Source organism: Maylandia zebra, linkage group LG16, assembly GCF_041146795.1.
Source record: "Maylandia zebra isolate NMK-2024a linkage group LG16, Mzebra_GT3a, whole genome shotgun sequence".
Taxonomy (NCBI): Eukaryota; Metazoa; Chordata; class Actinopteri; order Cichliformes; family Cichlidae; genus Maylandia; species Maylandia zebra.
In genome coordinates, this window is record NC_135182.1 from 2,524,343 (window position 1) to 2,537,938 (window position 13,596).

A 13,596-nucleotide genomic window follows, 5' to 3' on the forward strand; every position below is an offset into this window, starting at 1 on the left:
CAGCATTCAAACCTCAGAGTGATTTGATCCTAAACAGTAACATGTTCATGTGTTAATCACCAGGGGATGATGCATGAAAAGAGATGAAAGAGGCAAAACTGTGTGCCTTAGTCAGTCTCCATCAGCGTAACAAACATCAGCAAACACACAAACTGTTTGTGCGCAGCCTGTCGCACAATGTGTTGCTAGCTAAAGGTCCAGCTGCTGTATTTTAAAGAAAGAACTAACTTCACTCAGAGATGGAAGACGATAAGAAAGATGGGACAGGAAGAAGAGAGCTTAGATTTAAAGGTAAGGGCTGCTCAGTGGAAATGTGAAGCTTACATGTTAGTCCTTAAATCAAATATTGGGCCTGTACATGAAACATTGTGTTTTTTTATATTGCGAAACACAGTTGCAAAACAATCTCAGCAAGACTAACTGTGTTATTTAAAGGTTGCATGAAAATCCTCTGCAGGTTAGTGCAGGATAAACAGGTCAGTTTGCTGCACTGTGATGGATTTACAGTAAAGAGCAGTGTGTGACTGTTTCATGGTCAGAGTCAAGTCACATCAAGTCCTGCAGGTTTGAGGGTTTCCCCACCAGCTGAATCCCACTCTAACCCTTTCCCTACTCATTTTCCTGTTTAGAGGCAACGTCACTCTCTACAATGTAGGCAACAGAAAATAGAGCTATTTTTATTTTCCTGATGTTCTGCTTAAGTGATTCAAGCTGAGTAGCTTTAATTAGAAACAGTATTTAGAGTGAAAATAAGGTTTGCATTCAATATTATTTTATTATTACATTAATATTGCACAAGGTTCAGTTAGTTTGGCATAGAAATAGGTGGTAGAAATGTTCATCATGGAGCTGTTTCTTACTTTCTTACTTTGAGTATATTTCAAAGCCAGTGCTTCAACTTTTACTAGAGTATTTTGAACTCTACTATAGACTAGTATAGAAGGGTAAACCACGCTATAACGTGGTTTACCCTTCATGGCCTCGATGATGTTTTTGTTGTGCAAGTTTGCATGGGTTTTTTTGGGTTTTTTTTGACAGGGCATTGTGTTCTGCATCAGAGAAAAAAAGTAAAGAAAAGCATCTCTGGGTCCAGGCAGGAACCAGAGATGCTCTACAAACTGCTTTGTTCCCAACTGACACATCGTTAGTTGTGTGTCTTGATGTCTTTGAGCCCGAGTCTATATCTGCCCATAGCACAAGAGGACCCATGCAGTGGGCAGTCCTCTTCAAGTGTCTCTGTGTCAGACCTGTAGACATTGAGCTCATTGAGTCTTTAGATAATCCAGATTTAAAAATGCATACAGAAGGTTTATGGTGATTGGAGAACCAGTGAAGTACATACACCCTAATATGGGATCTTCCAAACTCACACATGAGGTGCACATAACATTGTTGGTTGCGATCACAGTCATTGTGAACAACTGACCACTTCTGCCTGTGTCCAGGGATCCTACAGATTCACACCTGTTTCATTGCTTACTCAGAAAGTAGATCCATGTGATCCAAGTTTGACCATAAAGACAAAAGTGTCACAGGGTCCAAAGCTTGTCACTTACACTCAAACTGTTCTATGACGTCATCAGAGACTATTACCTTGTTCCTCTTCTTAGTTCTATGAAGCATCTTGAGGCATCTTTTGTTGTGATTTGGCGCTATATAAATAAAACTGAATTGAATTAAATTGAGTTCTTCTTCACCACAGCCATTAAGTTTTTTTTTTCACAAAATCCACCACATCCTGTCATTCTGCATTTCTGTGTAGACAATCCTTTATTTATCCACGTAAACGTCTCAATGAGATTGAAATTGTTTTCATACCAAAACACACAGATAAGCAGGAAACAATCCAAGTAGAGTTTTATAGATATAAAAAACAACCAATGGGGAAGTCTCTGGATACGCAAAAATAGCCACTTAGCAACAGGACACAACAGTGGTTTACATTCCACAGTCAGTAATAAAATGTAAGGCACAAATTGTTATTAAATTGTTAAATTTGGATTACACAGCATTCATCACAGTAAATGTCTTTCTGAAAGTGCTGTAACTAATTAGAACTAATGCTAAACCACATCCAAGTCTTTATGGCCTCTAATTTTCTGCTTCTACTTTCAGCTAAAACTGAGGTTATTGTACTCGGCCCAGTATGGTATCCAATTAGATTCCTGCTCTGGGTGGCATTACCTTGGGTTACTAATAGCCTGTAATTTGTAATTATCAGGACGTCCTAAAAATCTCCTTTATCTCTGATATTTGGCTTCTCTTCATTGGCTCCGTTAAATCCAGGATCAGAATTTAAATCCTTCCCATTACATAATAATAATGATAATAATAATCAGGCCCCATAACTTTATAATACTTTATCACCCTATTAGAGCAGCTCACTCTTAGACTGGGGGCTTACTTATGGTTTGGGTATTTCAATGTAGAATGGGAGGCAGAGCCTTCTCTCTGGCTCTCTTCCACGCCTTGCCTTCCTCGTCTTCCTCCACTCAAGCCTGGTTCTGCTGGAGGTTGTTTCCTGTTATGGAGTTTTTCCTTCCCACTGTAGCCAAAGCTCATGACGGGGTGTTCTCTCTTTTCTTTGCAACATAAAGTGCCATGAGGCAACTGTTGTTGTGATTTGGTGCCATATAAATAAAATTAAATTGAACTGAACAAATACTTAAAAAAAAAAGCTGAAGATCTAAAATCACACTTTCAGGTTACTGTTTATTGAAATGACAGGACTTTCTGCAGAAACACATGAATACTGAAACCTGATATATACACAGTTTAAATGTGTCCATCGGCAGCTACTTGGGTCAGTTTCTAGGACTAGAAGCCATCCACCAGGTGTTCATGTGAGCTGTTTACGGACACACTTGTTGAGTTTTAAGGCGTTTTAACGGTGCAGGGATGGAGACTGGTGCCAGTCACAGTCCACGGAGCAGATTTCCCGGCCAGTTGGTCGTCATCACACAGCATTATATTCCATATTTCTGCTTTAGCTCCTCCACCAGGCTGATGTACTCGTTCATGGCGTTCTCATTGCTCTTACCTTACAGACAAATTAAAAATGTGTTATGGAGGGAAAAAAAGACAGACAGACTAAATGAACAAGCTAGTCCTGCTTTTACTTTCAGAGACTCTTTTTCATAGTTTGTTGACATGAGGACTCAAAGCCCTGCTTGACAAACTCAACACTACAACAACTCATGCAGTCCTGAAAGGGGGCTGCATGCAGCCGAGTACAATATGCAATAATCCAATTTACTACAAAGGATGAGGAACGCACCAGCCCAACTTTTTTTTAATCAAATGAGCTGCACTCCTAACTCTGAGGAAATCATCCTTTATGTTTAAGGTAACATCAACTTATTCAGCCTTTATGCAATAAAATGTACTGAAATTGTACTTTTAGTAAAATAATAAAGGACAACAAGAAAACAAAAAATTAACAAATTTGTAATTCATTTTTAATTAATGAATATAAATAAACTTAACATTTATTTTAGGTTTATTTATATTAGGTCATGTTTTTAGAATTACAGCTGGATATATTTCAAGTAAGCGTTCACTTTAAACATCATTTAAACACATCCATTTCCTTCCATTTATCCGGGGCCAGGTCACAGGGACCTGACCCAGACCCCCCTCTCCACAGCCACCACCTCCATTCTTACTCACCCTTCTGCTTCTCCCAGGCATCCCATTTAGCTTTCCCAGTGAAATCAAACATCCCTGGACGAGCTTCAAAGACAAACAAAGCAAATTAAACAATTTAGTGGAATCCCGTGTAATGCAGGTCAAATAAATATAGGACACATTCATTAAGGCCCAGCGTCTTCAGTACAGAGCAAAGGGCTGCATTACATTGCAACACAAAAACATAAGAAACACTACTGATAATTATCTAGAATATTTACATTTATGTGGAAATCTGAAAGTGAAACCACGATACACAGGAGCAGATCTAGCTCCTCAGAGAGTCTGTAGTACAGGTGTACGTCATGCATGTGCCAGTGGTTCTTATAGGGTGCATGTTCAGCGTAGCCAGTGTCAGACTCTTATCAACAGTTTGTGTGAGAGCAGTAACAGTGCTGAGCGCAGTATCATTTGAAATTTCTCACCTGTGTTCACATCACCCACGGTGGCCTGCTTGAACAGCGAGTAGATCTGCAACATCTCCTCATCAGTCGGCTTCGCCTTCAGCTGCTTGACCTCTGCTGCTGCTTCATCAAACTTAGTCTGTAGAAGACAGGACGACAACGTTGGGACAGTGCTACGTGCAAAAGGTAGATTTTTTTCTTCCCAGCTGGAAGAGGAAGGACTTCTTAACACAGCTTTTCCACACATCCCTGTTTTACACTGGATGCTTATACTATTTTAATTTGCACACAGAAAGAAAAAACTAAATGTACCAGGGTCAAAATTATTAGACCTCTTGTGCTGAGAGACAAAGCGACTGTCCGGGCCCAGTTTGCTGCTGACTGCTTGAAATCAAATTGTCACGTCCTTCTTTCTTAATGATTCCTTCTGCCTGGAAGAGATTCTACCAGGTCCATCCCCACAGCATAAGACTGCCATCAAAGTGTTTCACTGTGGGAATGGGGTTCTTTGGGGTTGTACACCACCCTTCTTTCATAAAACATCTCTATGACCAAAAGGGCTCTAGCTTAATCTCAAAGGATGTGTTTCCAGTACGTGCAATCTTACTCCAGATTGCCCATGGCATACTTCAGTCTGGACTGAAGGTGAAGTTTTTAATACTGCGAGTAAATAGAAGATAAAACTCTGTTTTAAAGTGGAAACACTTCATGCATGAAGGCTAATTTACCCCAGAGCCTTCCTCCTCGACACAGTTTTCATTTATAAAGCTTTACAAAACCAAATATCACGGCTAACAGGTGGATTTTCCTGTGTCAGTGCAGCCAGCCAAACCACAAAGAACCGCTTACTGCTTAAGAGAGAGAGTGGAAGTCGACTGTATATAATTCCCCCTGACGATCAATAAAGTATTCTGATATCCTTAAATTCTGTAGACAAAACTGATTGTTACAGCTTGGGGAAATACAAAAGTGACCCCTTAGTCCCGCTGTTTTCCCTGAGTTATGGTTACACAGCTTCGAGAGCACGTGGTGCTCCATGGTGTAAATTAGCCTTTACACATGATGTGCTTTATGTCCAAGTTAACTTGATTTGAGTATTACAAAGCACATCAGTGAACACCAACGTTCAGTGCTATGGGTTAATAGAAAGGTCCGTTTTTGTGGGCTGACCTGGTCATTTTTTTTCTGAAATAATTTGTTATTGTGTTCAAAAGAAAACTGGGATGTTTATAAATGACATTTAGGAAATGCTTCACTTCCTCTGCATAAAAGTAAAATCAGGATAGAGAATCAGTCTAGTCCAACCAGACAGTGAAACACTGTTTTATAACTCGCAAGTGATCGGTGCAATAAAGAACCGTTTTACTCGAGCTTACATCACATTTGCCTTTACCCAGTTTGCTCACATGGTTGCGACATTGGAGCTGCCCCATTCTTGGCTAAGTGGGCTGAAGGGCAGACTGAAGAAGACGTTATAAATGCCCAGTGGGGTGATTTTTCTGAAGTCGTACTCCAGATCAGTCTGCTTCCTGCACAAACACTACAGACATGAAGAAAAGCTGCATCGGGACAATAGCTCCCCCGCAGCCATTGTTACACACCGACTTTTTCTGCGCCCTCGGGCTGCATGAGCTGCTCTGTAGCTGCTAACAAGTCGTTGAACAAAGACTCCGCACAGCTGTCTGGGATGCTTTCACTTCAGGACACACGGCCTGCAGCTAAACCGCTACATCAGCTAACGGTCTTCCTTAACAGAAGGCGGCGGAATATAAACCAGTAATTTTATTCTTTTATACAGACCTGGAGCTCAGCCATGCTCGGTTAGTAGACAAACATAAGCCGGGGACTTGACTGTCAAACCATTTCCTCCTTCACGCCCTCCTTCCTATTGGCTAAACCAATAACGTACCTCGGCCGTTCACTGGATGACGTGACCGCAATTGGAAACACAAACGCCCCAGAACCTACTCGCAATGCTGGTTAAACGACTCTGTCCGTGTTCTACGGCGTTTGTGCAGGCGCGATGAGAGGAGGTGGAGGAATGATAGACTCCAGTCATCATATGACATTTTACGTATTAGCCGCTCGAAATTCCAATCTGCTGCCAGAATGGCTAAAGCAGCCTTCTTCGCTAAGATTATTACTTCTAATGGTGACAATCCTCGCATCCTATTTAAAAATTTTAACTCAGTGGTGAATCCTCGTCCCTCAATGCCACTCTCGTGCTCCCCAGGTCTCTGTGAAAAATTTTCAAACTACTTTCTAGATAAAGTTTTATCTCTTAGATCTACGCTTCCTTTGGTGGCTGACAGTATGTCTAATCCTGACTGTTCTGCTGCCTTACATCAATTTGAATTAATTTCACTTCCCACTCTGAAGCGTATAACTGAGAAACTAAACAATACTAATTGTGTACATGATGTTCTTCCATCTCGTATAGTCAAGGATTGTTTTAATGTAATTGGACCCTGTCTATTGTCTATATTGAACCTCTCCTTGCTTTCTGGTTATGTACCTTCAGTTCTTAAACATGCTTTTATTCAACCCGTTTTAAAGAAAAATAACCTGGATCATAGTGATTTTGCCAACTATAGACCGATTTCCAAGCTTCCTTTCTTGGCTAAAATCCTTGAGAAGGTGGTTCTACTTCAACTGCAGACCTACCTGGACGAGAATAATATAAATGATAAATTCCAATCAGCCTTTAAACAACATCATAGCACTGAATCAGCGCTGCTTCGTGTTTTTAATGATCTTTTACTTATGGCTGATAATGGTCGTCCTTCTGTTTTAGTTCTATTGGATCTTTCATCTGCATTTGATATGGTTGACCATAACATCCTAGTCGCAAGATTAGAGCACTCTGTTGGCATAAAGGGCACTGCCTTGGACTGGTTCAAATCTTACCTCTCCAATCGGCTTTCTTCGGTACATCTGGCCTCATCTTCCTCTTCCCCTGTACCTGTTTGCTGTGGTGTCCCCCAGGGTTCTGTGTTAGGCCCGACCCTTTTCTCACTGTATATGCTTCCTTTAAGCGCTATCTTTGAGAAATACCACATTGCTTTTCACTATTATGCGGATGACATCCAGATTTATTTTGAGTTACATGATGATCTCGCTTTATCTTTAAATAACTTTCGTGAGTGCATGAGTGAGGTCAAGAAATGGCTGTTGGCAAATACTCTTATTCTCAATGAAAAAAAGACTGAAATCATGATTTTTGGCAGTAATGCCCTTCGCGCCAAACTTCAAGATGCCTTTGGCTTTCTTACTAGTTCTTTCTCTGATACTGTCAGGAATCTGGGTGTCTTGTTTGACAGCTCCTTTAAACTTGATAAACAGGTGTCTGCTGTTGTTAGATCTAGTTTTTATCAGCTTCGTCTCATCTCCAGGGCCAGACACTATATCCCGTATAATGACTTAGAAAAGCTCATTCATGCTTTTGTAACGTCAAGACTAGATTACTGTAACTCACTCTATTCTGGTCTCCATGTTACCCTTCTACATAGATTACAGACAGTTCAGAATGCTGTGGCACGTATTCTAACTAAAACCAAGAAGTTTGACCATATTACTCCGGTTCTTGCTGAGCTGCATTGGCTGCCTATCAAATACCGTATTCAATTTAAAATTTTGCTGCTTACTTTTAAAATTATCAATAATACTGCACCAACCTATCTTAAGGAACTTTTAAACCCTTATGTCCCTGCCAGGGCTTTAAGGTCATCCTTGCAGTTACTGTTAGTTCAGCCCAGATCTCGGTTGAAATCTAGAGGCGATCGATCGTTTGCCTTTGCTGCACCTGAGTTATGGAACAGACTCCCGATTGGCATTCGGGAGTCTGATTCTATTTTTTCTTTTAAAGCACGCCTTAAAACTTATCTTTTTGAACTTGCCTTTTCTACCCGTTAAATGCTGACTGTTAACTGCGACCTATTGCATTAACTTTTTACTATTCCTTTATTCTTGGTGTTCTCTATCATGCGGCACTGGGTCTGCTATAATCTATGTGCTGCAGTCCATTTTATTAGTGGCTTTCTACTGTGAACATTGTCTGCTGTTCTTATTATATTTGATATTAATGCTCTTAACTGTATTATTTTATTGTTTTTTTGTAAAGCACTTTGGTATGCCTAGGCTTTTAATGTGCTCTATAAATAAAGGTTGTTGTTGTTGTACTTACAACCAGAGCAGTCGTGTCAGCGGGGTTCAGGATTCACGCTGTCACGTGATACCCGGAGACTTATGCCAAAAAGTGATCGTCCAACAACACGTGATTTCCAATGTTTGTATGATGTCTTTACTCATATTGGTAAATAGACTGCACTCAGCAGGATTTACAAAGGAGTTATATATCCAGTGTATAGCCAGTCCGGTCCTTTTGGCCACTTAAAATATGTTTACTAAACTCTTATTTTATGTGTTATCATTTCTGCTGCCCTCATGGCCAGATCTCACTTAAAAAATGAAGTTTTAATGTCAACGAGACTTTTTTTTAACTGCTTAAATAAGGGACACTGCCAACAGCTAATTGCGACTTCTACCTTGTAACAGGAATGTTGTTTGTGGCTCAGATGGCTTGATATCATACACGAGGCATACATTACACATATGGTTCAAATATTACAGACTACCAAGTTATTTGTAGCATTTTAAATGCGAGCAATCAATCAGTTTTTGGCAGACGATCACTATTTGGTACAACACTAGCAGTGCTTTCTGGAAAAACTATTAATGCATTGATTTACAATATACAATACCATATACAATTGTGTATGTGGATGCAGCAATATATATGCACTTTAACAGTAAACTATGTGAGGATTTGCCTGAACAGTTACTGTTACAGAATTATTCTCTAATTCTGTAATATTGGATAAAACGCCAGTTATTGTCCTGCTAATGGTAACCGTGAACTGTACAGAACAAGTTCATTTTATCTGGGTGAGTTTTATTTTTAAACCTCTTATTGTCTTCAAGAGCACATCTCAGTCTTGTGTGCTGCTATATCTAGATTATATTGCTAACTTCAAGAACTATTGCAAGGCTACATAAAAACAAGGTCCATTATGGTGACTGGAGACCCGAAACACGAGACATGCATTTATCCCCGCTTGCCAGTACATGATCTCCAACACCCCCAGATGGTAAGACAGGCATTGAGATGCCACCTCAACAGTAAGCTGTAAATATATATGGCCTGCCAGATACCCAGCTGGAACAATAAGCTGGTCACAAAAGGACATAAATGCGACTTGAAAATTCTATAAAATTCATGGACTTCTCCACCCAAGGTCTAGCACCCTAAGACATATGAGCAACAGACAGAGAGAGAGTGAGGATTAGTGCGTGTCAGAGGCATGCATGAATACATCAGGAAGATGAAGCCCTGAGATGAACTGTGCCTCAGGGAGCTGAGGACAGACAGTGATAAGGAGCATGAAGAGGAACTACACTACATTACCAAAAGTATTTGCTCATCTGCCTTGTAATATGTTGGCTCACATTTTGCAGCTATAACGGCTTCAGCTCTTTTAAGAAGCTTTTCCACAACACTAAAAATAACTATTTAAATAAACATAAAGAAATAAGGAATCATTAATTCAATAATGATCCACATGATTAAATTGCTTTATTTTATTTATTTATTTTTACTCTTTATTTTGAGTCAACATAAAAGAAGGGTAACAGTTCTCAACCACTGAAGTGGCATTAAGCCCTTTATATAGTGTCCATTTCCACCAGGTCCGTTCGAAGGCATCCAGTTTGATTCGTCATAGAAACTTCAGTTTATCTCCTCCATTATTTCACTTTCAGCGACTCCTTTTCAGCCAGTTCTTGTGATAACTTTCTTCACAGCCACAGTCATTATTTTAAACATGTAGATGTTCTCTTTTTTAATCGTACCTTCTGGGATCAGACCAAGGTGTAAGACCTGTGGATCCCTGGGAAGTTCACACTGACAAAGTCCGTCTATCAGCTCGGCAACATCTGACCAGCATGGTTGTAGTTTATCACATGACCAAAAGAAGTGTAGGTGATTGGCCTTAATATGACCACATTCTCTCCAACATTGTTTTTTTTTTTTTGCTTTAACGTGTTTGCTTTTAATATAAACTGTAATAAACGTACGGAATCCATAATCTTTCCGAGTTGGTCGTTGTCCCCTTTGAGGTCGGACCTCAGGTTTTTCAGAAGGTCACTCGGTGTTACGTCAGTCCAGGGTAGCCTTGGAGTTTCAGGTGGGCTAGAGTTAGCTTGCAGTGCTACTTCACTGGCTTTCGATGCTGATTTTCTTTTGATATTTTTGCATGGTTTATTTGCCTCTTGTGAATCAGTTTCCCCTTTTATACCAATAGCGAATGATGAATCAACTTGTTTACTGGAGTTGAGTCCAACTTAATTTCATTGAGTTGATTCCTACAAATGACAATTTTCCAACAAAAGAACTTAATGCTAATAGAAAGCAATTTATCAAAGTTGAAATCTGTTTCATGATTATTTTAAGTTCATGGTGTGATTAGAGTTATTCTTTGGATTGTTCAACATCAAGTCCAGAGTCTGGTTAACATAAAACTTTAATGGACTTATAACAACTTTCACATAGCTGCCACTCCATCCATCCTCTTCTGATTATCCTTATCAGGGTTGCAGGGGCGTCTGGAGCCTATCCCAGCTGTCATAGAGGCAGGGTACACCCTGGACAGGTCGCCAGTCTAACACATAGAGACAGACAACTATTCATACACACAGGCAATTTAGAATCACCAATAAACCAAACCCCACTAACAATTTAGTCTTCAGTCTTTGGACTGTGGGAGGCAGCCAGAGTACCCAGAGAAAACTTACACACACACATCATGCAAACTCCACACAGGCTTTTCTGTGTGGACAGTTAGTGGATTTGAACTCAGAAACTTCTTGGTGAAAGGAAAGAGTGCTAACCTTTAATGAGGTTTGAAATCTCGCATGATCGTGTGACATGACGAGTCCAGACAACTAACCACTCTTTCTGGATTGTATCACATCATCTCAACAAGAATAAATTTAACAAGTGTTAAGTTGTTGAATTTCATGCAGATTGTATATGATTTAATTATGTTCACCACAGAAACATATAATTATTTTGTTCAAATTCCAAGTTAGACTCTTGTAAACATAATAACCACCCAATTTCACTTTTTGAATGAAGGTTTAGTACTGCGTTTATGGGAACATTTGATCGTTCATCAGTGCATTTATGACGACAGGACATTTGTGAAGCATTGCCTCCTACAACAGTACCACACCGGAAGCTCTTGAGAGCACCCACTGTGGCCATGGAAGTGATTGGATGGGTGAGTGGATACGTTTGGTAATACAGTGTATCCACCGGCATGTTTGTATACTCGTGTCTTCAACCCAGCTGCAATGGCCGCGGCGCAACATACCAAAAAACAAGAGATGCACGTCTGACCGATGCACATAGCACCTGCAACACAAGCAATGTGTGGTCATCATAAAAATGGCCCAAGGAAGCAGACACAGGCTTCTCCTGAGTGGTGGTTTCAAATTCAGCAGGTTCAGACTGATTGGTTTAAATCCAGTCTTTAAGTCTGACGTCATTAGCCGTGTCCGGTCCCAAACTCTGGTGCAGGTCCATAAGTCAAGCGAACACTGCAACATCACTGAGAGTTGAAAAATGGTCTAAATTCTTTCATCTGTAATAAAAAGATCAGCGTTGCTGCTCTACCAGGTGTAACAATTAAGTTTAACATCCAGGCATCCATGAAAACAGGATTTATGACATTTAACAGAGTTAGAAGTTAGCAGGGAGTTAGCTCGCTAGCTTCCATCTAAATACAATATAGCATGTCCTGACTGAGGGATTTCTGAAACAAAATAAGACGTACAGCTCTGCTATCACTTCTGACATAAATTAAGACAGAAAACTAAGCAGCAGTGACGTTTGTAGGGTTACTGAAGTCGGGCTAGCTGATATGTAACGATGTGCTACGTGGTGGCTAGCTACACAGCTACATTAGCATAACATAAACACAGTGAAGCTGGAGGATGAATGCTAATTTTTTACCACTCGATAAAAGTTAACATGAGGGTTCCCGATGGTTAGGGACAAATGCAATCGCATGGCAGGATGCTGTAAACCATAGGTGTCAAACTCTGGCCCGCGGGCCAAATTTGGCCCGCAGCCTAATTACATTTGGCCCGCGAAGCCATACCAAATTACTATTAGAGCTGGCCTACTGGTATTATACAGCTAATATATATATTGTTTAGTATTAAGCTTTGCTTGTTCCATATTGAGTTTTTCAGCTAAACTTGTTTGAGTCCATAAGAAAAGATTCATTCTTATATCTGGAGGAAGATTTTTTTTTTCAATAAATATTAATGTTAGCCCGCGACTTTGTTCCATTTTGAATTTTGGCCCACTGTGTATTTGAGTTTGACACCCCTGCTGTAAACGGACCAAACTCCAGTCGGGAGAACAACAGAGATAATCCATCCACAATACGCCGTTAGTTACTGCTGCATGGGCTGGGCTGTAGCTACATCTAAGGTTTTGAAAACTGAACTTTAAAATGATTAGGGTAATAAAAACCTTGAGAGGCAGACAGTGATCACTGACTGTTTTTAGGGGCTTGTTGAGATTAAATACACTCAACAAAAATATAAACGCAACACCTTTGTTACTGCTCCCATTCCCCATGGGATGGACGTAGAGACCTAAAATTCATTCCAGATACACAATCTAACCATCCCTCCCAAACAGTGGTCACAAATCAGTCCAAATGTGTGGTAGTGGGCACATCTGCTATATTGAGATAATCCATCCCACCTCACAGGTGTGCCACATCAGGATGCTGATCTGACATCATGAGTAGTGCACAGGTGTACCTCAGACTGCCCACAACAAAAGGCCACCCTGGAATGTGCAGTTTTTTGCGCTATTGGGGGTCTGGGGACCCAGAACCGGTCAGTATCTGGTGTGACCACCATTTGCCTCATGCAGTGCAACACATCGTCGCATGGAGTCTATCAGATTGGCAATTGTGGCCTGTGGAATGTTGGTCCACTCCACTTCAATGGCTGTGCGAGGTTGTTGGATATTCGTGGGAACTGGTACACGCTGTCGTATACGCCGGTCAAGCACATCCCGAACATGCTCAATGGGTGACATGTCCGGTGAGTATGCTGGCCATGCAAGAACTGGGACATTCTCAGCTGCCATCTGCCCTGAACAATGTGAACCATGATTCATCCGTGAAGCGCACACCTCTCCAACGTGCCAGACGCCATCGAATGTGAGCATTTGCCCACACAAGTCTGTTACGGCGACGAGCTGGAGTCAGGTCAAGACCCCGATGAGGACGACGGGCATGCAGTTGAGCGTCCCTGAGACGGTTTCTGACAGTTTGTGCAGAAATTGTTTGGTTGTGCAAACCAATTGTTCCAGCAGCTGTCTGGGTGGCTGGTCTCAGACGATCTTGGAGGTGAACCTGCTGGA

The 13,596-nt window shown here is 40.8% G+C and overlaps 1 protein-coding gene across 1 annotated transcript; it reads right to left on the reverse strand.

Moving 5' to 3' along the window:
* Positions 1–2,692: 2,692 nt before the first annotated feature.
* Positions 2,693–6,034, reverse strand: dbi (diazepam binding inhibitor (GABA receptor modulator, acyl-CoA binding protein)). The gene is made up of 4 exons (XM_004571950.4): positions 5,892–6,034; positions 4,113–4,230; positions 3,670–3,732; positions 2,693–3,040 (listed from the first exon to the last, which is right to left on the reverse strand). Exons 1-4 carry the CDS (start codon positions 5,904–5,906, stop codon positions 2,967–2,969), a joined length of 270 nt encoding a protein of 89 aa, XP_004572007.1. The 5' UTR covers positions 5,907–6,034; the 3' UTR covers positions 2,693–2,966.
* Between the last annotated feature and the right edge of the window lie 7,562 nt (positions 6,035–13,596).